This window comes from Sceloporus occidentalis, unplaced genomic scaffold (assembly GCF_023333645.1).
Source record: "Sceloporus occidentalis isolate IW3139 unplaced genomic scaffold, rSceOcc1.0.p SCAF_6, whole genome shotgun sequence".
Lineage (NCBI taxonomy): Eukaryota > Metazoa > Chordata > Lepidosauria > Squamata > Phrynosomatidae > Sceloporus > Sceloporus occidentalis.
The window spans coordinates 132,504,241-132,527,663 of record NW_028316986.1 but is presented as its reverse complement, the minus strand read 5'-3'; the positions used below and the strand labels follow the sequence as shown (position 1 = coordinate 132,527,663).

At 39.0% G+C, this 23,423-nt stretch overlaps 1 protein-coding gene across 5 annotated transcripts in view; it reads right to left on the bottom strand.

Moving 5' to 3' along the window:
- KHDRBS2 (KH RNA binding domain containing, signal transduction associated 2) overlaps positions 1-23,423 on the bottom strand; it is a 449,732-nt gene that overhangs the window by 335,801 nt on the left and 90,508 nt on the right. For all 5 annotated transcript variants that reach the window (XR_016281791.1, XR_016281789.1, XR_016281790.1 and 2 more), the window contains exon 2: positions 19,556-19,683. Coding sequence is in view for 2 of the 5 variants with exons in the window: in XM_089531004.1 (XP_089387130.1) it covers positions 19,556-19,683 (128 nt within the window). In the remaining 3 variants the exon portion in view is untranslated. The remainder of the gene's footprint in view (positions 1-19,555; positions 19,684-23,423) is intronic.

Sequence of the window (23,423 nt, the reverse complement as noted above, 5' to 3'; positions counted from 1 at the left end):
CCTGGAAAATTGAGGCTTAGCAGATGCATCCACACTTCAGAAATAATGCAGTTTGACATAACTTTAACTGCCATGGCTCAGTGTTATGGAATTCTGGGAATTGTAGTTTGTGAGACATCTAGCCTCTCCTGTCAGAGAGCTCTGGTGCCAGAACAAACTACATTTCCCAGGATTCCATAGGATGGAGTCATGACAGTAAAGCGGTGTCAAACTGGATTATTTCTGCAATGTAGATGCAGCTCTGCTAACACAAAGGTTGCTTATTAAGCAGAGAAAACCCATGAACACAGATATTCCACTTGAGCCAAAGCTCAGAGGCTATTGAGGCCTGTTCCGCACGGGCAAAAAGTACGTGCTTGGCACGTACTAGGGTTACAAAAGGGCATCCCTTCCGGACACCCTAACCCTAGTGCTTGCCAAGCACGTACAAAATGGCGGCGCCCTATACACATCGTCGCTGCCATCTTGACATGCCGGACGCTTAGCATCCGCACGTCCCCCTGTGCTTGCAACGTCATGAGTGCGCCATTTGCGCACTCGTGCATCGCAACCGCAACGCTAAAAGAAGCCGCTTTTTGCGGCTTCTTTTTCTGCTGCTGGGAACCCTCCCCATTTGGAGGCTGAGGCTTCCCGGCAGCAGAAATGGAGGCGCCAGCAGACCGCCCTTTTTGGGTGGTCTGTAAAGTGCCTCAGTTTCCATTTATTAAAAGATGAGCAATGAACACACAAGCAAGAAATGTATTTCTGCAAATAAATACAGTATAGAACATTTGCTGCTGGTAGGTTTTAAATATAATTATTGGAAAACAGTAGAATGGGTAAAACATAACCAATTTTTGTATGCTTACTATCCCTTGCCACAACAGCAAATTCTGGGGGCATAGTGTGGAACTGGCAAGCCTCCTTTCCAAGAAACTTCAGTATTGAAAAGAAAGCATGTGGGAAGCACAAGGCTTGTTTTTAAGTTGAAGTAGTCTTCTAGAAGCCATCGAAAACTGCAATATGACTAAAATAACACATGCATTCACTATTTACTTTGTTTTAAAGTAAATCTGGGTTCTGCTGCAGCTGGTTCATATTTTGGTTGTTCTTATTTTCTTCAGGGTCTGTCAGCTCAGTGCTGGATATGTCACAGATAGGCCAACTGATTGCTATCTTCTCTTATGCACTACACATCAGAAAAGCTGAATTTTTATGACCTTCTTGAACATCACTAGTCACACAAGGGGAAACATCATAAATGCATGTTTTTTCCCTCAAAATGGGATAAAGATCAGCCTTTGTCAGAACTAAAGCTATGACAGTGTGAAAAATATGAGTGGTATATATTCAGAAGTGTAGGGAAAGATAAAAGAGTGAAATGTTTTGATTGATTACATACCATGGGCTACACATTCCCTCGATCTTGTTAGCCTTCTCTGGGTTGTTGTAATGGACATGGGTTAAGACATGGATTAAGAGGTTGAGGAACCAGTGGTGTCAAAAAAAGCATCAGGTTCAAGCACCATGTAGAATGAGAGCTGCTAAAGACTCCCAGCCAGAAATGCCAGAGGCTCCTGAATCCATGTTTTTAGAGATCCCTAAACCTGGGAATCTTGATCCTGGATCCCTCAGACTAGCCTGTAGGCCTGAGTCCTCACATCCAACTCCAACAGCACTTATGGAAAGAGTGTTTATGGAAAGGGTACACCAATGCCAGCAATCAGCCACAAGCTCTTAAAGAGACATGGGAGTGCTGGGCTGCAGACCAAAATCTTCTCCCTACACATTGTAAGACATGTCCCAGAACCTGAGAAGAAACTTCAAACTGCCTGCATGCCTGCATTCTGGGCTCAATGTCTGTTGGAACATGGTGTTCACTCAGAGTTTTTCTAGGTGTGACAGCATCCAGCCTGCCTCGCCATCTCATATCCTATGTTCCTTCTCTCAGGTTGGAACACATCCATTGAACCACTGCTGGAATTTGTCTAAGAATTATGCATTTTTTCTCTCTGCACCAGCCACTGGATGATCCTTTGAAGTTTGCTACCAAATGTAGACCAAATGCCCCAAGCCTTTTCAGGGTCATGTTGGAATACCAGTCACACAGGTGTTCTGGAATACTACAGTTCCCTCAAAGTCCTAGAGCAGTGTGGGAATCATGTGAACCTTTAGATGTTGCTGAACTGCAACTTCCAGTATTCTTCACCATTGGCTAAGGCTGCCAGGAGCTGTAATCAGACAACATCTGGAGGGCTGTATGGTGTACACTATCTAATATCTAATCTCATAAGAGCAGCAGCAACAAGATCAACAAAGGAAACATTATAACTGATGCAGAGCAAACACTGGAGATAGGAATTCCGTGTGAGGTCTGAAATGATATACTTTTGTAATTCAGCAAATTAAGTCTAAATTCATAAGTGGACCTTTTATCATGTAGTGGATATTCTAGTTTCTTTCCTTGTAATGATTTATGTTTTTAATTGGTTTTAATTTTTTGATAGTTTAATATTTTTTAATCTTGCTATGATCAAAATTTTAAAATTATATTTGTTTTTAGCTCAAACTGGTAAAAAGGCAAGACATAAACTACAACAAGCATAAATACATTTGTTGTTGTTGTTGTTGTTGTGTGCTGGGGCCTGTTTTATGTATTTGCCATTATGTATGGCATTATGTATGTCAAATGTATGGCAACCCTAAGGCAAATCTATAATGGAGTTTTCTTGGTTACATTTGTTCAGAGGAGGTTTGCCATTGCCTTCCTCTGAGGCTCAGAGCATGTGACTTGCACAAGGTCACCCAGTGCGGTTCATAGTTGAGTTGGAGAACCCTGGTCTCTAGAGTCACAGTCCAACACTCAAACTACCATGCCATTTTGCTCCCCAGAAATACATTTGCTTACACTGACGTTTCCATGTTCAGGAGCCTTGGAACTCTCAGGGAACCAGGATGTGAAGCATTTATGATGAGAGCAAGACTACTGGGGTTTCAGACTGGACCAACCAACAACATAAATCAATCAACCATTATAAAAGACAAAAGACATGTGACAATGCAAATCGGCCATACCTTGAACAGCAAGGAGCTCTTCAAATTTAATAAATTAACATAGTCATTAACTGTGAATTAGTCAAAACCGTGGAACAAAGCCTAGATAGATACTGACAAATGAATAGTGTCTTGACAAAACTATCATCTAACAATTCCAACTCCCAAGGCAATACAAATATCAAGCACCTATGTTAGACCATCTAATAGATTTTGCTAAAGAGTTTGAGAATTTACATTTTCTCAGGTGCTGAAACTATCATTACTGCAACTCTTTTGGGACACACTAGGTTAGTACTCAATGCAAGACTAAAATTGCATTTGAAACTGTGCTGAGACTGTTTTACTTACTAATGACCACTGACCATAGCAACTATAGCATACTTTTCTAAAAGGGTAGAATAGCCTCTGATCCATTGAAGTTCATTAAAATCGAATTGCTCTGTTTCTTTTGAGTAGTGAGTGATTTTTTTTTAATTTTTTTCTATATTTAGAAAATAAAAGAGTTTTTACAGAAGTTAGTTCAGTGAGTGTTTGAAAGATTTTTCCCTTTAATTTGAATATAGTTGATAATTTTGAATTGTTTGGTGACTTTATGATCATTTTTGCAATATGCAATTCATATATTTCTTTTGACTTTTAATCTGGATCTGCCTGTCACAAGGTATGTTTGAGAGCCATTCATGCACATTGGGTTTCCCATTTCCATTGCAGATGGGGAAATGAGGCTAAACAAACAGGCTACAGCCAACTCAATCTATTAGACTATGCTTGCTCCGTCAATGGTTCCTTATACATATTTCTCACATGAACAATGTAGGTAGTTCCCTCAAGAGCTGGTTGTTGAACAGAATTATATTCTCACAGCAATTCTGGCAAACTGATATGGCAAGTAAGTTAGGCACTGCGGTAGAGTAAAGGGTTGGTGAACACCCTGAGGTATATTTATGGTGATCCATGATTCCTGAGTTTTACCACTCAGGGTTATGGGACTTGTGGGCAGGTTATGGCTCATCTTTGGGATCAATCCAGAGTTTTAGGATCACTCAGCTTACCCAGAAGATTATCAGACACCTGAAAGTGATGGCAGCAAAGTGGGATGCTTCCATCACTGTTGTGCGATTGGGGCAAGAATACCAAATGATGTTGCGCGACATCACCATTATCCTGTCCTTGTCCCCATCCATGGGAAGGAATTCTCCCGTCACTTTACATTAATGGGAGACTCCTGTTAATGAAAAGTAATGGAAGAATAAATACCCATGGATGGGACAGGGATGGGATAATGGCAACATTGTGTGATGTCATCTGGTAGTCTTACTCCAATTGCATGATTGTGATGGAAGCGTCCCGCTTTACTTCCATTACTTTCAGGTGTCTGATAATCTCCCCACTTGAGAGTTGTGAGATGTTTTCTCTATATTGAAAGGTGGGGGAGTGAGAGAGAGGAGATCATTTTATAGACAAGCCTAAGTGATCTTACCAAGTGTCTTCACAAAGTAGTAGCCTCAATTTATGTTTTTCATCCCGCACAGTTGACCCTTGCAGATAATCTTGACATTTATTTAAATGTCAAGATGATCTGCTAGGGCCAACTAGTTTCATCTCAGCTCCTGCATTGCCTGTTTATCATCCAAACACCCAGACCTCTGCTTACAGCTCCAAGGAGTCTATGGTTTGCATCAAATAAATTGTGCTCTGAAAGAAAATAGCCATATGCATGATGCCATAACAGGTTAATTGTGTGACAATTCTTGTGGTTGTTTTTTTTAAATCTTGTTTGGGTTATTTTGTAAATTCTTGAACAAGTGGAATGCCTGTCAATATAGCTATATTTTTCTGACTAAATAGTGTAGTGCAGGGGTGGACCATTTTTAAACCAAAGGTACAGTTGGATTGTAAGTCGCATCATCACTAGCCAATTACGGTGAGAGATTAAGGGAACTGCAGTTCAACAAGATCAGGAGATAAACAATTGCCCATCACATGGTGGTTGGAGGACTGTGGAATTTATACACCAAAAAGTAATTTTTTTGGACTCTAGGACAATAAATAAATAATAATATTAAATTTTTTATTTCTATCCCGCTTTTTGCCAGGCAATCAAAGTGGCGTACAACAGGTTAAAATACATCCATATATACATAATGCCCCCCCTTAAAACAAGATTAAACAACGTAAGATTAAAACTAGATAGTAAAACCGACTAAGCTAATTATTACATAAGCACATGGTATCTTTGGATCAAATGAACCTAACCTAGTATGTGTTTGAATGCCTTGGTGGCCACAGGCAATAGAAACTGTACGAAAACCAATCATTATTTTATTTGGTATTTTTGTGGTTTTTTTTTTCTTTTTCATTTCAGAGAGGTAATGAATCTTTGGAAAGCTTTTAATAGATCTTCTCTAAGCTGTTTTATTTAAACAGATATATTTTTGGCATGGTGTTTGCCATGGTGCTGCATCCAACCCCCCTTCAACGGACTTCACCAGGTGCTGTCAATGTGAAGAGCATAAAATGTGCAATTAAGTTATCATCTTGAGACCAGAAAGAAGCAATGGACTCTAGAGTAAATCTGCTCTAGCATTCTATTGTGCTTTAATGTTCAGCTTTATCTGAACTGACAGGAGATTTAGTTTGGGGTTTAAATAGTACTAAAATGATTGTTAAGATGTATCTGAGAAAGAAGAGCTTCTCATGTCAGTCTTTAATACTCACACCTTTTTATTATCAGTCAGTGGAGGTGATGAAACAGCTTTGGGTTTTAATTTGACCTTTAAAAGTTCTATTCAAGGAGCTGAACCATATTCCCAAGGAATGTCCAGCACCTTGGACAGCAGTTGGAAATCCAAAGCACCAGCTCAATGATATGAAACCCACTAGTATGTATCCACACTGCAACAATAAAGCAGTTTGACACCACTTTTATTGTCATGACTATCTACTGAATGTTCTTGCTCTGGGGAGTTCAGAATACAACACCAGAAAGGGACACCAGAACTGCACTGTGTACCTTATCAAATGAAGAAGAACATATGTAAATTATGCTTATTGTTGTTTACATATGTAAAATATGGGAGGAGACCCTCACATACTGTACTTTTTTTAAAAAATGAGATAATATATTTGCCATTATATATCATGATATATTCTTTCCCCCTAAATGAGCTCACAAATTGCTTATGTTTTTTTTTTTCATTGACACTGTTCAATAACTCCACTCTGATTTAAGAGCAACTCATCACAGTTTATCTGTGCAAACATGGTCAGGCAGGGGGGATCATTGCAGAGGGTAGTTTGTTATTCCCTTATTATCCTGAGTCCAACTTGACAAGTGTCAACAGCAGCTGCATTGGCAGAAATCTTTTCTTAGTTTTTCAATGATGGATCACTTCCTTCCGTGTTAAATTTGAATAAGTCACACAGAGGCAGCAGTGGGAGTGTGTGAGAGTGTTTTCAGCTCCTATACAAGTTAGCTCCCAGCATATCCCAGTTAATCTATCCCCTGTGATCCTATTTGTGATAGCAAGCTTCTCACTGACGCTACATGTTATTAGCATTCATTTTCTTGTTTGACTAAAGAGGCATTTTGAGGTTGCACTTCTCAAGCTGAAACAGCAATAGAAATAAAAAATTCAATGCATTATTAAAACATGTATTCTTGTTACTCCATTGCAAAGGGACGGGTCTGATGAAAGGTGATTTGTTTGGCGTGTCTTCCTTGCCAGCTGGAGTGTGAAAGTAACCAATGCTCTGTAAATATATGATTTTCCAGAAGTTGAGCTCACGGCACTAATGGAGTAATACTGCTCTAAGTTACTGTTTGTACTGAAAACAAAAGAGCTGACTGTGTCATTCTGCTACTTTCAGTCACTTCAACAGCTCTGGAGCTTGGGGACACGCCATATGTCACGTTTTTCCTATACTGAAAGAGCGTCTGTGTATCGAACAATATGAGATCCAACAAGAGCTGCACAGCCTGGAGGTTGGCCGTGTGTCCTGTTCTACAGAGGCCATTTCTCTGTTTGAGTGGCTGTCAAAGGACAGGTGTCTGTTTGTAGGTACCTTCTGTTTGAAGGGCTGTCCAACCCAAGGCTAGCTGAAAGTTAAAAAACAGTAATACAGGAAAGAAGAGATGGTGAAGTTGGCCATCATCAGCTGGCATCTGGAAGACAGGAATACAGGTTACCTTGTCACAGTTTGCTACACTATGGTGAAGTGCTCTATAGTTGTATTGAAATATGAATTTTGAGAGGCAATGCCCTAATTTTGTCCTCCATTGCTGTATCCTTTGGAACCAGACATTGTCCTTATAGTATGATCCATATAAGGACCCCTTCTTTTTCTTCTCCCATTGGCCATTACATTAAGAGGAAAATCTACTTCTTTGAGATATCACAAGGAATATTTCAAAATTCTGTTAAATTTATTTGCAGATGATATGGCCCAAACACTATCAAATCCCCACAAAAAAAAATCCCTCCAAGTCTTAAATATATTTCATAAATTTGGCCAAATATATGGTGTGTGTGTGTGTGTGTGTATAAACAAGATTTTAAGTTCAAATATGAATTATAAAGATAGAAGAATACTCAGTGAGACTACTGAAATTCATGTATTTATTTATTTACTGGATTTATATCTCTCCAATGTGGATACTTCATTAAAATATCTGGGTGTAATAATTTCCCATAAACTAAGCTGATCAAACTAAATTATGTTCCTCTAATTAAATCCTTGTAGGGATATAAGGATATACGATCCTAATAAAGACTCCCTTATTCCCTCCTCTTCTTCTCCATCCCCTTCATTGTTTTTACCTTATTATTCCTTTCTTTCCTGGAAACATTGGGACTCAATGACTATCTGACTGCCAAAGGCGGTGGCTCAGAATCCTTGTTCCAAATGCTCTTGGCTTCCAGGGGTTTTGTTTTATATCACTCCCTATTGTTACACCATTGGAACTTAGGTGGGGTACAGACCGCCAGAAAGAGGCACCTCTCTGGCACCTCTCTTTGCTCCTCAGGAGTGCCGCATCAACCAAATTGCGCAATGCTGCTGTGGAGCAAAAAAGGAGCGCCCGGCTCCTTTTTGTGGCACCACTGCGATGCCGCAAAGCGCCAGAGCCGATGTAGTAACGTTGCAGGTGCACCACCCCATCTGGAAGCAGCACAGCTGTGATGTCACTATTACACGCCCCGTCTGATGGGTGTGCCGCAGCTGCAGCGCCCTCGTCACATGCTCTGCCCACCAGGCAATCTTCGCATGTGATGAGGGCACCTCAAAGGCCCATCTGTTCTGGGCCTTAGTGAGAAGCCCTGGGGATATCCATATTCTTTAACATTTCACAGATGTTATATGTGGAATATGTGTGGCTGAACAACATCTGAGTGTGGCAAGTAAGACATTGCCAGTGAGAAAGAATGCACAGAATTACTATTTACAAGAGAGGGACCTGGAATATATGCACTGAGTTAGAAAAAACTGGAAAAAATCATGTGACTAGCCTGATTAACATGTTCAGCAAAACTGTGACTTGCCCAAGATCACCCAGTTGCATGAATGGGGATGTGAACCTTAGGCTCCCAGAGCTGTTGTCCAGTACACAAACCACAACATCACACTGGCTCATATAAATATCCATATTCTGAGACAGGGATGGAAATTCTCAATTTTCCCACTTCCCAACAGATGTTGATGAAAAGGTATCAGCATTTCTTCACATAGTGTTGATACATACAGGATTATTTTTTCCTCACATGCACTGCAACATTTAAAAATTGCTCATTTTCAAGAGATTCATGCAGTTTTACTCAGAACTGTCCAGCATTCTGAAGGACAGCCGGACAGTTGTAGGTCTGCCTCCAGCCATGACTGTTTCATTTTGCACAGCTTTTTGAGAAAGAGGGGCAAGACAGTGCAGGAAAGGATGGATTAGATACCAGCAACTAATAATTAAAGATATATTGCATACTAGTGACTTGGGCCTGGTTTTCTGATCTTTACAGAAGGGCCACAGTATAAATAAAAATAACCATCAATCCTCCTTCACCTTCTAGTTTAAGGACACCCCCCCCCCCCCCCGATAATGGACTCTCTGGGCTCTGAGTGTGCATTCTCCTTCTTTGAACTGCCTGCCTGCTTTGAATCCCTGATCCCTTCTCATCCCTGCTAATTCACCTCATCCCTGCCAAGGCTCCTTCTCTCCTGCCACCCCCTCCTCCACTACCCCTTCTGGGTTGACTTTTATTTTTTTTAAATGCAACTTGCTCCCTGAACACTCTGGACCCTGAGTCATTCAGCCCCTCTTTGTTCACCTGCCCATCTATTCTGATTCCTTGTCATCCATTCTAATTTGCTTCATCCATGACAAGGCTGCTTTTCCCTAACACCATCACCTCCTCTGCTCTTTTTCAGCTGTCTAACCAGAACTGGAGTAGGCAGGTAGGCCATGAAAGATGGAGAGTGCAGAACTCAGCAAATTCAGGGGGTACACATTGTCCCAAATACTTTCTCAAAAAGAGTGGAAGAGGAGTGGGTCAGTGTTTCTGAATGGTCAGGAACACCAAATTTCAACCATTTTTGGGAAATTGTTGAATATCCATTCCATTCCTAATCTCATGGCAGTAAATGTATACTATAGGAAAAGGTTCTTCCACTCCACATATTTCAGCTCCTTCATTCAAGTGTGATTGTTTACCATGGTTGATCATTCTAGTCTCCTACTCCATTTTATCATGCTGTTGTGATGTTCTGCATGATTGTACTAGGTTGCTATTTTTAGTTGGGGATGGCCATACTTCACCTCCTTTTTTCTTTGTTGTGACATGGATATAATTACAAACCCAGCTGTGTTTTGCCACTAAGGGAGGAGCTACATAGCTGGCAGCAAGGGAACATCTGCTTTCAGTGCTGGGTCTGACACTATCTCCAGTGTATACATGGTGTCTCTCTTGCTCTCTCTTTCCTGCATTTTCCAATACTGGGAAGGCTAAGGAACCATCTGGTCCAAAGTCTGTTAATGCCTTAATCTCCTGAAGCCTTTGCCAATTTGTTTCCCTCTTGTTCAGCAAAACTCAAGCAAGTAACAAGACACCTTTATTATGTATGGTGGTTTGAAGGCTCCATGGGCAGTTTGTCTTCCATGTTCTTCAGTTATAAACAACAGTTGATTCCACCCCTTCCAATGATTCATAGAACATTTAGTCAGAAAACAATGATGTTTTTATTGTTTCTTTACGGTTAATGGGACACTGAGGATGTGAGAGAGAGGATTTAGGAATGGATGTATTATTATAGCTTCTCCCTAGATTAACCAGAAAGCAGCCCATTTCTATTGATCTAAGAAGTTTGGGAAAAGAAGCCCCAAGCTCCACTCCATCCTCAAAGCTCTCGCCTCATCTTCTTTTATTCACTTTTAATAATAATAATAATAATAATAATAATAATAATAATAATAATATTTTATTTATATTTTCCCACCTCTCATGGGTGGATTGAGGCGGGATTACAATCTAGTATAAAAATACAAGTACAGGCAGAACTATAAAATACATAAAGAATTAACAATTAAAGACAAGGTATCAATAGCAACTATGAAATAAGATATTCCAATCCTGGTCAAAGTAGTAGTGTAGAGTCTAAAATGGCAAAGAGGGCTGAAAACACAGCAAAAATGCACCTCTTACCATCTAGAGGGCATTTGAGGGGGGAATATTTTTGCCAGGGAGTGCGGTCACATTTTGTGAGTGGGGCCTATATAACTGCCTGGCTTTCCACAGTTGCCCACTTCTCCATTAACTCTGGAGGCCAGGGTTACCTTGGACAAGTCACATGCTCTCAGCTACAGAGGAAGGCCAAGGCAAACATCCTCTGAACAAATCTTGCCAAGAAAATCCCATGATAGGTTTGCCTTTGGGTAGCCATAAGTCAGAAATGATTAGAAGGTACAATAGCAAGAATGTATATTTATTTATTTGTTTGTTTGTTATTTCAAGGATTTATATCCCACCTTTCTCACACAATGGGATTCAAGGTGGATAATAATAATAATAATAATAATAATAATAATAATAATAATATGCTACTAGACAAGACCTGAGCTCACATTACCTATCAAGAGAGACTTTAAAGAAAACAGTAAGAAAAGCCATCTACTGTGCCATTGCTTGTTTACATTCATGTGGCCAAGCTGTGCTGAACAAAGCAATAATGTCCTGAAATTAAGGGCTCACTCACAATGTGAATGCTGACATCAACAGAACTCTAGAGCCATGAATGGTGTCACTATAATTAGGTTAGATGTAGCATAGCCCAGATCATATTTTAGTATTCTTTCTGCTTCTGCCAAAAGAGAAGCTTCACTTCTTTCAAGCATAATTAGATTTGTCACATATTTTGGAAATATAAAACACGAGACATACACAAGCACAGAAAGGCAATATGACTTTCAAAGTAGCTCATGTAAATGCTTTCCATAATAGAATTAAAAAGATGGGATGACTGGTGGAAAGCAGAACACAGTGATTCCTCTCCTCATTTATTTTCTACCCTTGGTTCCCCATCAATTGATAATATAAACTGTAGGATCAACAGGGAGTATGATTAAGGAAGAGTTTCTAGAACATCCTTGGCATTTGATATATTTTTCTCCCCAGAGAACCAAGCACTGTGTGTCCTCCTGTACGAGTGAAATATTTCTTAGAAAATATGAAAATATACATGATTGTGTTTCCTCTGCCACATTAGTTCTGAAATTCCAGGACAGTGATGTAGCCAAGGGGGGGGGGTCTGTATGGTCCAGACCCCCTCTTCCGTAAGCTGCGCTTCCAAGGCCCCCCTTCCCAAAATCCTGGTTATGTCCCTGCCCAGGGCCATGTAAATATGTAGCACAATTAAAAATACAGCAGCGCACTTAAAGGTCAGAAGCAAACATAAAGATAGTATCATTATGATTAGTGGTATGTGAACAAACTATGAATCATGAAGTTCCCACTCATTAGTTCCACATTAATTAGGCAATACTAGGTTGTCCACTGCCACACATATACATACTGAACATGGGCCAAAAAAAACCCTATAGTTTTAATCAAGACTATAAAAACATTTCACAGATGGGGTACAGACCGCCCAAAAAGGGTGGCCTACTGGCGCCTGTTTTTCCGCCAGAGGGAAGCCTCAGTTGTCAAACGGTGGCAGTGTAATGAGTGCACCACAGTGTGCTACTGGCACATTCATTACACAAGTGCCACGCACTGCTTGCACCGGACTGCTTGTACAGGACTCTGCCATTTAGACGTCTTCTTCACGTGCTAGGGTTGAGGGGCGTGTGGAAGCACTGCCCCGAGGGAACCCTAGCACGTGACGGGGCGTCTTAAAGGGCCGGTATGTACCGGGCCACAGTTATTATGGACAACTGTGTAATTAGACATTCCATTTAACTGAAAACAAAATATCACTTCCTGAAAGATGCAATACAAACAGAGAAATTACTAAAAAAGTCAAATCTTAGAAAAGTCTACAGAAGAAAATTGAGCAAAAGCCAACAAACCTCTAGAAATAAATCATCCAACTTTAAACTCTTGACAAATAAGATTGCCTTTTCTATCTAAAAATCAACATGGATAATCCAGAAACCTATCTCTTTTAGAATATCATGTTTGTCGATCTATTGTGCTTTAAAAAAAAAAGTATTAACTATAGATTCTTCAGTATTTCACTTTTCAGGAATAGTCAGGGTGTTCAGGCATCCTCCTTTTCCAGGACATGTCCTACATTTCAACATTCTGTCCAGGAGGAATTTCAAAATGTCCTCCATTTTGAGCATGATTAAGAAGCAGGAATTTAAATTTATATGAGTGTTTTTAGTTTTTATTTTGTAATATCCTACTTTTCTTGAATGTCTTACCTTTTGTGGTGCCTTTGTGGTAAGGACATTGGGTCACCCTGGGTACACTTCCCTATCCATAACTTATTTCATTTATGCATGAAATTCTGATACAGACGAGAGATATGTGCATTCTCTCTCTCCTCATCAGTTTTGTGATCACAAAACACAGCCTTTGAACCCTAAAGTGAAGAAGTAAAATTACAACTATGAACCTATACCACGCTTTCCTTGGATTAAGCCCTGGTGAAGTCAATGGAGCTGACTGTAAGTAGATACAGGTAAGAAGGTGTTCTAAAATACTCTTGGAGATCAATTTGTTCTAGAATTCCTTTGCAAGGGAAACCCACTGACAGGTTATGTAGAACTAAGATATATGCTGTTCCTGTGATATGTAAAAAATCCTTAGATAAATATTTCTGCAGCAATGTGTTACACAGGCACTTTATTCTCTTTTTGTTTTAATAAAAAGATATTAGTAATTTGTTTCCGATTGCGTGGAACTTTGTCTGGGCTGATTGACAAATGAAAACAAACTTCAGCGTCACAATTCAGCAAGGACCTCATTTAGTTCTTAACAATAGAAATACAAAGGACAGCAAGGCGGGGAGCTTGCAAGGCTAGTCAGCCTGGCTGCACTCAGTACTGACAGCAGACCTTTTCTTTCCTCAGTACATCCAACCCCCCAATGCCAACTCTATTAAGTTACTGCTGCCCATTTTTTCTCTTCACACAGACACACTCGAAAATATTCTTATGCCCATTGCAATGCATTTCCAGGGGGTGATAAATCTGTCAACAACCTTTGCAAAAGTAGGATGGATAACTGTCAGGACTAGAAAAGTGAGATATGTAAAAGGGAAGAGACAGAGATGAAAACAACCTTCAGCACAATCACGAGTTCTCCTGGAATAACAGAACAAGGGCAGTAGAATCCAGTCTTCAGATCAGACACAGTGGGCCTTATCATAGTCTGGGGAAACATTTTTCACATGGAGAAGCAAAATATCAAATGAAATGGGGGTGGCAAAAAAGGGGTCTTAATTATGTTCTTATCATTTCTTTTCCTCTCGTTATTGCTGTGACTTCCACTGTTACAATGATGATACTTCTTTTGTGCATATTCTGTTTCTTGACAGTCAGGTCCAAGTCAGAAAAAGTAGACATGATACAGATAGGGTTGTTGTTGTTATTGTTATTGCTATCAGCATCGCTATCATGATTGTCACCCTCATTGCCATTGCCATCATCTCACAGGGATGGGAAGGACATTGCAAATTTTCTTTTTCCCAGTGAGAAAGGGTCAACTGCCAGCAGATTTTTTTCTTATTTGGGTTATTGTAAAAAAAATATTCTGTTTTTCAAATAATTATGGCACAGACAACTCTGTGGAGGGTTTCTTTTTCCCCCCTCAAAAAGGACATTTTAATTGCAGAAATTAGTTTCTGATCCCCAAAACCCAGTTTGAACATTTATTTTAAAACACACAAACTATGTCGTAAATCTTGACAAGCAAAAGGAAAACTTTTAGAATCTTTTGTTCTTGTGTGTGAGAACAAAATAAGTAATTTTAAATGTATTTCTAGCTTCTTCTACTGCTATTACCATAGCTTGTTTGTTCAAGGTCCTCACCTTGTTTTCAGATCTTATGAATGACTGTCAGGATTGGCTCCAGGATGTGAGACTCATAGGCAAGAGGTCTGTCAGCTTGCAGCCTGAACTGCCTTATCTATTACTTTTTAGCATCCTTGCTACCCACTCACACTGGGCCCAGAGGGAGACACCAAAGCAAACGGAGACCTCTCTTGGGGTGTAATTCTTCCCTATGTGATTTCTTGAAGGAAACAGTGAGTAATTGTAGCAAATTTCTTCCCACTGTGAGAAAGTCCTTGAAAACATTGCAGTTTTTGAACACTATTTGTAATTTAGGACTTATTCTGTTTAAATTTGCATGGTTTTGTTCAGAGGAAAAAAAAACATTTCCTGTGTAGAAGATAATGGTGTTTTACAGACCACCGCTTTGCGGCGGTCTGCCGGCGCTGCTCTTTGCTCCGCGAGGGAGTCGCAGCATACAAACTGCGCAACTCCCTCGCGGAGCAAAAAAGAAGCTCCAAAATGGAGCTTCTTCCTGCGGCACCGTTATGACATCGCGAGGCGCCCATGGCGCACCCTCAACGTCATAACCGCCGCGTCCCATCTGGACGCTATGTGTCCAAGATGTAAACATGGCGGCAGCCGTGTGGAACGGCCGCTGCCATTTGTCACGGACTGAGTCCGTGATAGGGAAAGGGGTGTCTAGAAGAGACGCCCCCTTTTTAAAATGGGATGTCCTGAGGACGTCCGAAATGGCGGTCTATAACCCGCCAATATTCCTGAATTGTGCAGAAAATGCTATTTTCAGAAAAAAGCTATAGTTGGGGAATTGGTCTGTCCAAAACTGGCAGGTAGTTTTCTGCACAGAAAACAGTATTTTCTATACAGGAAATAACATTTTCTACATAGAACATAATATTTGCATAGAAAATAAATACTGTTTCTTGTATTTAAGATTCTGCTTTCTTGGGGGAAGGGGGCATGTACAAATTTTGCACAGAATGAATACCAATGAGTCCCAAACTTCAGCAATTCCTAACTGTCCAGCATTCTTCTTCTCAGGGTTTCCTAACACTCAGGAAACATTTAAAAATATTTCTGAATATTCTTTATATACCTCATCTGTTTCTCTTTCTTGCTCAACCTCACTTGTTTACAAGGGACAGGTGAATAGGCTACAGCAAGCAAGTAGAAAAGGAACAGGGCCACAGGTTGTGAATCCCACACTCAGATATGACTAGATTGGTGTCCTATAATGTTTCCTTTACGCAAAGGAAAGTAAACTATGTACTAATGAAAGAATTCACTTATAACTAACAAGTCATCTTTTAGTTTAGAGCATGGCAGCTTTGCTGTGCTTATACACTAAGATAAAGGAGGGAATATGTCTTCCGTTCCTGCTCTTGCAAATATGCTGAAATGCATAAGATTGATCTTTGATGTTTTATGCACATTGGCCATGACCAGATGTACTGCACATAGGAGAAACTATTTTAGGCAGGTTTCTTCTTCTGTACTATGAACAGATTTTCTACCTCAATTAGAATATCTATGGTCTGCTAACAGCAGCAAAAGATCTAATGGCTTAAATCTTACTTTAGTTTGGACTAGAGTGTGTCCATTGAATTCTTTAAAAATATCTATATATTAATTCACCATTCAGCAATTGGCTGATGACAGCCACAGTCTATAAACCTACACAAGTGCCCCCCCCACACACACACACACAAACACACAAAATCAACTTAAACATACACATTAAGTGCAACACTTTCCATTCATTCAGCTGCAAAACAGATTGTTGGTACTCAAAAGACATAGTAAGTTCACCGTTCAGGGGAAGTATGTTTAAAAATCTAATGTCATTAGACTTCAACTAAGATATGATTATTGCATTTCTTATCCTATCTTCCTTCTATAATGATACTCAAGGAAGCACAGATGGAGTTTCCATAAGCCCTCCCATGTAGCTGATAGTCAGATCAATGTTGTATTAACTTCACTGAGGTCTCTTCATGCGTCTCTTACATGTGTCAAAATCATGCACTACAACCAAGGATTTATTTCCTTCTAGTTTTGTTCTCCATTTTCTTTGTGGATTAAACTCCCAAATTTTACAGAGCAGCTAAGTCTTTTCAAAGAAATGCTGTTTGGTGCTCATAACAATTCATCTTCCACATTATTGCCATATCATCTGGAGATTTTTATACTATTTTCACCAGCTTATGATGATGTCCACAGATCAATCTAGACTGTAGAATTGCTCAGTCCAGCAACCCTACTCTTGGTGACAAATTTTGTAACACTTCCCAAATAGACAGAAATTTTAACTAATGCACAAACTCAATAATATAAAATCTAATCAAGACAGTTGTGGATTCCACAATAAGCTAGCACACTGCCCAGGGTCTTTTAATGTTTTAAGGAGAGCCCAGAAGACCATCAAGAAAATTAATTAAAACTTTGGAAGTAGAATGAATTGTACATTTCCAGCAAGCTATCTGCTAACTTTCTATCCCTTCTAACTATATCCTTTCTCACTAATCTACTTTTTCACATACACAGTTCAGTTGGTTCAGTACTTTGGTACACAACCAGAAGTGGAGAAAGCACAATTAAAATAATAATAAAATATAACTTTTATTTATATCCCGCCTCTCTATCCATGGCAATCAAGGTGGCTTACAGATTAAAAGCCTCACCCTGAGGCAGCCCTGCACCAAGTCTGAAGGAAAGCAGCAGTCCATGTTAGTTTGGTGATCATTCATCTCAGCTACTTAGAAAGATCAGGGACAGGCAACTGGCACCCTGAGGGCTCTGTATAACAACCCCCTCCAGACTTTCTATTTACCCTGCTAAGCCAAGGTGTCTCTTCATTTTCCATTTCAGCTGCATGCTCATATGCAAATATTAAAGGCCAAGAAATATCTATAAAAATGCTTTGAAAATCTGTCAGGAAAATTAATAATAATAATAATAGCAGTATAAGGCTGTCTGAATTTTTTTTAAAAAAATTAATTGACCGATCCAAAACAAAGGGTTTTAAACTCTATCCTCTCCAGACTCCAGACTTTCATCTAATCTCTCTGTTTCTGATTCCATGTGTTACATCTGATGACAAAGGAAATGACAGTGAGCAGCCTTTAGTATACAAGCAGTGAAACTGTGTTGTCATTCTCACAATTTGTCAGTGGTAAAGCAGATGTTCCTGCCCCTTCATTTTTTGCTTAGTTCAAGAAATACCAGGTAATAGATGAACAAGACACAGCAGGAGATAAATCTCCCTTTGCATTCTGTACATGCAGACCATGGGTTGGAGTGAAATGGCACCCTGCTGTCCCAAAACCTGTGCAGTGCGGACACACTTTGGGTACTGGTGCAGCACAATATTTTCAATAAAAATTTTTTAGAAACAGTGCAACAGCCTAACAAGACAGTAACAAACAGTCCTCTAACACTGCATATTTCTAGTGCCTTCTAGCATTTTGATGATTATCCTTCATCACTTTTACACTCAGAATTCAAGAGGTAAATGCCAAGTTGGAATCAATGCTCTCCTTCTCTCCCCCTCCCCTTCCTTCCCCTTTATACAACTCTCATTTGGGTCGATAGACCCCCCCCCCCCCCGTTTTTCCCCATCGTAATTTATTGCTGTTGCTGATGAAAGAATAAAGTGAAAAGTGGAGAGTGTAATCAAAGTTAATACTAAGGCCAAATACCATGTGACAATAAATCAGCAGGAAAAATTGCACTAGAGATAAATGGAAGTGTTTACCATTTTGGTTTGAATACAGTCAGTACAACAAACTATTTGTGTAAAATACAATCCTGCACAGGGAAGAATAGCATATATATATATATATATATATATATATACACACACATATTTTTAAAAAGAAAAATAACCTGCCTAACTCCCACCCGACTCTTTGTTATGCAGATCTGTGCTGAAGAATTTTGGTGTGAGGTAGTGGCATCTTCTCAGCTTGCTTAGAATCATACTGGATTCCTTTGAAATGTAAATTCTCCTTTACTTTAAGGTGAGGATATGCAAGCAGTTTTTAAAAATTCTGACTGTTATATTTTTCACCTTATGTTTATGTTACACTAAACATATTATGTTTAACTCAGGGACAGGAAAAGGTAGAACATGGCCCCAGGAACCCCAATGTGGCCCCCAGGACCATTAACACCTTTTTGTTGTGTACCTTCAAATCATTTCCTACTAATGGCATCCCTAAGGTGAACCCTAGGGTAAACCTATCATGGAGTTTTCTGAGGCTAAGAGTGCATGACTTGCCCAAGGTCACCTAATGGGTTTCCATGGCTGAGCAGGGATTTGAACCCTGGTCTCCAGAGTCATAGTACAGCACTCAAACCGCTACACCACACTGGCTCCTTTAACACCACTACCCCCCTCAAAATATTTTTTTCTCTCAGATAGCTTCTGGTAGGTGTGATTTACCATTCAAACATGAATCCCTCCACCCTTAAAGGCCCTTCTCTGAAACTATAGACTGTTGTTGATTATCCTCAGCATTGCTTTGAAAGGCAGTGAGCATCACCCAATGCAAATGAAGATAAAACTCCTATTGATCCTGATGAAATGGAGAATTCTGGAAGTTACATAATACCTAGTTAGACTACCCCCCCACCCCCCACTGGTTCAGTGATGTCTTCTTCATTCTGAAGGAACTCTCTGAGGTCAGTGGCAGAGATAACTCATCTGCTTTCTCACATAATGTGCCAGTTCATTGTTCTCTAACTGAAAACAACAGGAATGGAATCAACCATCTTCCGCATTCAGAGCAGTAACACCAAGTTATGGCTTCAGCCCCTGCTCTGTATTTGATGTAATGTTCTTGCAACATACAGTCTGAAAAACTGCCCCACCTCTTACTGAAAGTAGTGAGAAGCATGAATGCATTTTTAACAACTCCCTGAGTTCACATTTTGAGCAAAGTATCTAATTACAGCCATAACCACCACCATCCATCAAAATAGCACACTATATCTTATATTATATAGTTATTACAATACCTTTGGATACTGTTTGACAGGAATCAATACTCTTTCTGACAGCTTTATATTTTTGTTGCTGATGACATCAAGGTATTTTTTCTCTTCATCTTCCTTCTTCTCATCAGAACTCTGAAACTTGTCAATTTCTGGGAAGAGCAAGCAAAAAAAAAATAGTAGTTTATAATTAGACTACTATTACTTTTGACACAGAGTTATTTTCTTATCTAGAAGTTATGTGGTTACTACACACACTCCGATTTAGAAGAATATGTTCAGTGGGTTTTCACATTATACTGCAGTGTTAATTTCAATGGTATCAAGACATGTGATGCTATTGTAAGATGATTTTGTGGGAGAATTCCACTGAACATTTAGCATTAACTCTTTCAGATCCAGGGGCAGGCTATGAGCACCTATATCTAAATCTAGACCTGATGTTGGGTGCAGAAGCTGAGAGGTAGAATATTGCACATACAAAGTAACACTGCAGTCAGGCCAAGGGTGGGGGAACAAAACAAAACAGGGTAATAATAATAATAATAATAATAATAATAATAATAATAAGTATTTATATTTCCTGCCTCTCCCTATGGGTCGAGGCGGGATTACAACAGATAAAATAGAACAATACAGTTACAAAATGTCAATAAACACACACAAAAATACATGCATAGTCATTAAAATAGCCAAATCGTCATCTGTTTCTGTACTATTGAATCTAGTGCGGAAGATTCTTTAATGATGTTTATATTAGGGCCAGGCAGTCCAGTAGCTTGATACTACCTGCTAATCACAGAGGCCAATGTTATGTCCCAGCAATCTTCTCTGTGTCTAAGGACCAATGGAACCATGTCCTTTACTAGAGTATATTACAGTCCAAACCATGATGTTCCTAATCCATGCTCTTAAACACGTAATCCTCCGTCTCCCATTTAAGTTTGTTGCAAAACTTGGACATAGATTCTGTTAGGGCAATGATGCAGTTGTGAAAATACTACACATATATTGAAATTGATTTTCTCTCAAATGAGCATTTTGAAACACATTTTCCCTCCAAATAAGCATCTCAGATGTGTGCAATACTTCTTCTTTTGAGCTGAAACCTATATTTGATCATTGTGAAACTTGGCGGATAATGAATGACATTCCCATCCACACAAGCCTCAGCTGAATTGGTTCTTATTGAAATGCACAAAGATTAAAATCCTTGACCATTCTTACACTTTTAAAAAACAAAGATCTTTTAAACTGAACTTTTATATATGTATTAAAAATACAAAGGATACCAATTATAACAAAAAGGAAGAAAAAATTAAAGAATTAGAAAGAGGAAGCAGAGACAGAGAGCAGCAGAAAAGTCAAAAAGGTATGAAGAAATAAGGTGAATACAAATATGACTTAAGACTATCTTCTCTACTGTTATACATTTATACAGAATATTTTCACCTTTCCTTCAGTAAACCTTTAACCTTCTTCTATTTATAATCTCCACTATTTTTCAAACCCAGCTGTCATCAATTCATTTACATTCTCCCACAAAGGTCAGGGATTGCCAATCTTTTAAGAATGTAACTAAAGATTTTTCTATAATCAACATAATTTGTCCATTTTCTCAAACTCATTCACTTTTAAAAACCATTCTTCTTTAATAGGCAATACTGCACTCTTCCATCTTTGAGCATACAAAAATCTTGCTGCTATGGTGATGAACTGGATTATTCTCCCATAGTCCTTTTCCATTTGCTTATAAATCCCAAGAGGAACAATTCTGGTTTTAACTGTATATTAATCTTTAACATTCTCTGCATTAAAATATGCATTTGCCCCCAGAACCTTTTAGCATTTCCACCACCACATATGAAAAAATGTCCCTTGGTGTTCACATTTCCAACAAACATTTGGAGTTCCTTTTTACATTTGAAATAATTTCTCTGGTCACATATAGAAGCTATCATCATTCTATAAAAAATATCTTTACAATATATGAATTTCAAACTCCTTTGCCCATATCCTCTTCTATTGTTCCATTTGTATCTTACAGCCAAAGTCATTGGTCCATTTTATCATACATTCTTTACCTCTTCTTCCCCTGTATCATTTTTTTATCAAAAATATATACCATTTACCAATCACCTGTTCATTAGTTGTACATAACTGCACTTAAAAGTCTCATTTATTTTGGTCAAAATCATAATTCTTTTTATCTGACTCAAGCAACTGCACATTGGAAAATATTTAAAAACATCCGAAGGATGCCCACTGCTGTGGTCCCAAATGGACCACAGCAAGAAGCTGAAAATATCCACTCCTTTTAGGGCCACCTTAGGATGCCCCGGTGCAGACTTGGCACAGCTTCTGCGTGGTTTGGAGGCATGTGTCATGTAATAATCATGCCCACAAGCTGTGCAGAAGCAGGCTTTTTAAGCCCATCTGTTTCTGGCCATTGTCATTATTCAGTAATAATGTTAGTCTCTCTCTATATTTTTTGCTGGTCTTCTTCACGTTCTGGTCTTCTTTAGTGATTTAGGTATCACAATGACAAACATGAATTAACATTATGTTTGCCTTTTTCCGGCTGTGAGGTATCTTTCCTGTCTGCAAGACAGAGTTCATTGTCTGCTTCAATGGCAAGAACTATTCATCTTTGAAGCATTTATATTAAAAAGCTGACAAATCATCTGGCCCAGGTGTCTTTTCTATGGTAGCCTTTCTCATAGCTTCACAAATTTCATTTACCATTATGAGAGTATTTATACTTCATCTCTGTTCATCTGTAAGCTTTGGTAACTTCTGCTTGGCCATGTACTACTCCAATTTCTCCATGGAAAATTCTTGTTATACAAATCACTGAAATGTTTTTGGTATTTTCCCATTGTCCATTATCACATTTTTTTTCTTTCTTGTAATTTCAAAGTCATTTTCTTTCTTTTTTTGTAACTTTTATTGCAATAATCTCCCCGGTTGTTTGCAAATTCAAAATTCTATTGCTTTACATACTTCAACTTTTTTCCATTTCATCTTCCATTAATATTGGTAACTGTCTTTGCCAAATATTAATTTGGTTATCAATTGACCTCTTTGTGGGGTGTTAAAACTAATTTTCCTTAATTTTTATCTCCTCCAAAAATCAGTTGAATCCTCTCTTGTCTCTTATTTTTTAAGCTCGGTACTACACTGAATAAAACATCCATGACACTCCATTCCAGATGTGGATCATTATTGCACTTTGATCTGCCATTACTTTCCAGACACCCCTCCATGAGCCAAGAAGCTGGGGTGCTAGGAGAAGTAGAGTGTCCAAGTCTTGAGATTGCAAGGCAAAACCCTCAGCCTAGAGGTTTTGTGGACATTTTTCAGTTAAAGAAATTTAAAGTCAAGACAATTAAAACAGCACAGGAGAACACCAGTGGGGATGCAGCCTTCCAACATTCTTCATGGAACTAATGTGAACTCCCAACTCTTGCTGGTTGACCACCCTTTCATTAAAGGTATCTCTAAAACTGTATTGTTGACTGCCTTAAATTGACATATGTCACAAGAACACAAGGGAGAATTTCACCCAAGGTGATAGCTGTGTGCACTTATCAGTATCTACCTTTCCATATAGTTTCTTTGTGGTGTCACCATTAGGGGCAATAGAGCTAAGGGCTTTTTAAAAATCCCATCAAGGAATGCTGCAGGTCAATTCATACTGATTTGTACAGTCTCTAGCAGCCTTCCACACTGAAGCCTCTTGTGACTTGCATGACTCTAATTTAAGGTTTTGGACATTGGATCAATATTGTGAAATAGGGGTAGACTCCTAGGAAAACAAGTATTTTTAATTTATGAGTGGAAGAAATATACCACTGAAGCTTTGATTCTGCACAGGAGGGTCTATTAATAA